Source organism: Phalangium opilio, unplaced genomic scaffold (assembly GCF_054372755.1).
Source record: "Phalangium opilio isolate 3A_F unplaced genomic scaffold, DU_Popi_V2 ptg000013l_1, whole genome shotgun sequence".
Lineage (NCBI taxonomy): Eukaryota > Metazoa > Arthropoda > Arachnida > Opiliones > Phalangiidae > Phalangium > Phalangium opilio.
The window spans coordinates 4381076-4383274 of NW_028324148.1; the positions used below are offsets into that span (position 1 = coordinate 4381076).

The 2199-nt window shown below is 33.8% G+C and overlaps 1 protein-coding gene across 1 annotated transcript; it reads right to left on the reverse strand.

Annotated features, from left to right (window-relative positions):
• Positions 1-1050: 1050 nt before the first annotated feature.
• On the reverse strand, positions 1051-1995 carry LOC149707871 (uncharacterized). Its single transcript, XM_089864996.1, has 3 exons — positions 1900-1995; positions 1270-1610; positions 1051-1210 (listed from the first exon to the last, which is right to left on the reverse strand). Exons 1-3 carry the CDS (start codon positions 1993-1995, stop codon positions 1051-1053), a joined length of 597 nt encoding a protein of 198 aa, XP_089721122.1.
• Between the last annotated feature and the right edge of the window lie 204 nt (positions 1996-2199).

A 2199-nucleotide genomic window follows, 5' to 3' on the forward strand; every position in this document is an offset into this window, starting at 1 on the left:
AGAAATCTAATAGCATCCTTGAACTTTGGATTCAAGCGATAATAAATCATGTTTATTGGATTGCCAACACATCGACAACTAAAGAAGAACGGATTGACAAATGGACGTCCCTAACAAATCATATTTGTAACATTCATGAAGGTCATAGCAAAACTTATCCAAAATGCACCCATGGTCCTATACCCGCAGAAGATACAAAAGTTTGGATTGACAAAGGTTAGTTTTATGTTTCCCATAGTATCGCCAAGAAAAAAATTAGGGACTAATCTTAATTGTGCCAAATGGAGATATAAAAAATCTACATAGTTCTCAAAAACCCAATTATCATAGAATCAGACCTGTATTGGAGCATTAGCAAAATTGTGAATTCACTCTACACGTTGGCTGCAATTGCAAATCTCTCAAGTGACTACCAAACTTATTCAGTTGAGGTATTTCATTCTGTCCTGAATTCTTTCTGTACAAAAAGAGTTCATTTTCACCAAGATTCACTAAAGTCAAGGTAATGTACCCAATTATTAACGCGAGGGTGAACGTTTTAAGAATAAAACGGTGTATTTTTTGTACCTATAGAATTTATTTAACGGTAATGCATTACAACGAGAATGGCCACAAACAGCAAGTTATAAATGAGCATGGCGAGGAAGTATTTTTTTTAGCTTTTCCAAAAGCTAAAAGGGGTGAGCCTACAGCAAAGAAGCTTTTAGAGGATAACACTTACGGTAAATAACATTCTAACTTGAGATTTTATATGCTAAAAACTGGTTGGAATATTCTGTTTTACTACAACGTCACTAATCCCATTAATTCTGTCAAATTATTTACAGAATACGTAGAAAAGCTTATGAACGAAACCTACGAAAATGCCTTGAAAGTAACTTCAGCATGTGAACTAATGGCACCAGCATGTCACGCTGATACTCTAGCCGGAAAATATTCTGACGGTGTTAGAAAAAACGAAGTTGTTGCGAAGAGAAAAAGCAGATTTACAAAATAGTCCAATAAAATGTTTAATAAAAGAATTAATTACATTGATTTTAAATTTTATTATTATTCAAATCTGGGATAACGAAACCCAACATAATCCTCGCTTGGAAATATTTCCCTTATTTTAGCCACAACGCAAATTGGAATTGGTTTCCTTCTATTTCTTCCTGACTTCCTGTAGGTTATTCTTGTGAACTGCCTATATGCTACATATCTGTATTTTCTAAAAATTGCAAGATTTGGTACTTATACCAAGAGAACTGAAAAAAACTGTTTACTTACTCGTGAATTTGAAAATCGTTTCTATCATTAGTTTCCTCAACATAATGATCATATGCTGGTCCCACCACATCAATGTCCAGACAATTTTTAACTAATTTAGCCCAATCCAACGCACATTTTATATCAGAGGTCTTTTCTACTAATTTTGGTATTTCACGGCAGCATAAACTTTCCCTGACTGTATTCATCAGTACGCAATTACCACAAGTGCACCAATTATTATTTCCGATTCGTTGTTGATTTTCTGGTGGCGCTATTATCTGATCATCGTCGATAATTTCTTCATACCCTTGTGAATATTCTGGATGATAGTAAAGGCTCAAAATTGTATGGCTGTGCACCTAACCCTTGGCCTAAATTCATAATCTGTAATAATTTCAGGCCAAATATCACTTTTTTTGCCGAAAACGAGTTAAGCTTTGAAAACCTCTGGATAATTATGTTTTAAACTATTTACCTTTTCAGTTTTTTGTATCCAAACTAAAAATCCAGACTTTTAACTTCAGATTAGTCGAGTTACTAGCTGCTCCAAGCAAACTGTGCTTATCATCAAAGACTACAAGTACATTATAAAGCACCTAAGTCGCCGCCTATGATTCAAAACCTAAAAAAAATACGAGAAAACTATACGCGGCAATTTCGAATTCTAATATTTTCCGTAACTTTTTTTGATGGAAATATGAATTCTGATGAATACAAAATCAGAACGAAAACGCAACGGTGCATTTTCATTGGTTCTTATAAACTGCCCCCTGATTGGTCACGGAAAACTCAATACTCCATATCGAGATTTTGTTGAAAAATCGCGTTAGGCTTAGCGAGCTCAAATCACAACTTTCATAATTAATTATAAATTAACGAAAACGATTTGGTGAGTAATGTTTATGTTTTTATGGATATTTTAACAGCCTTAATCGATTAAAAATAACT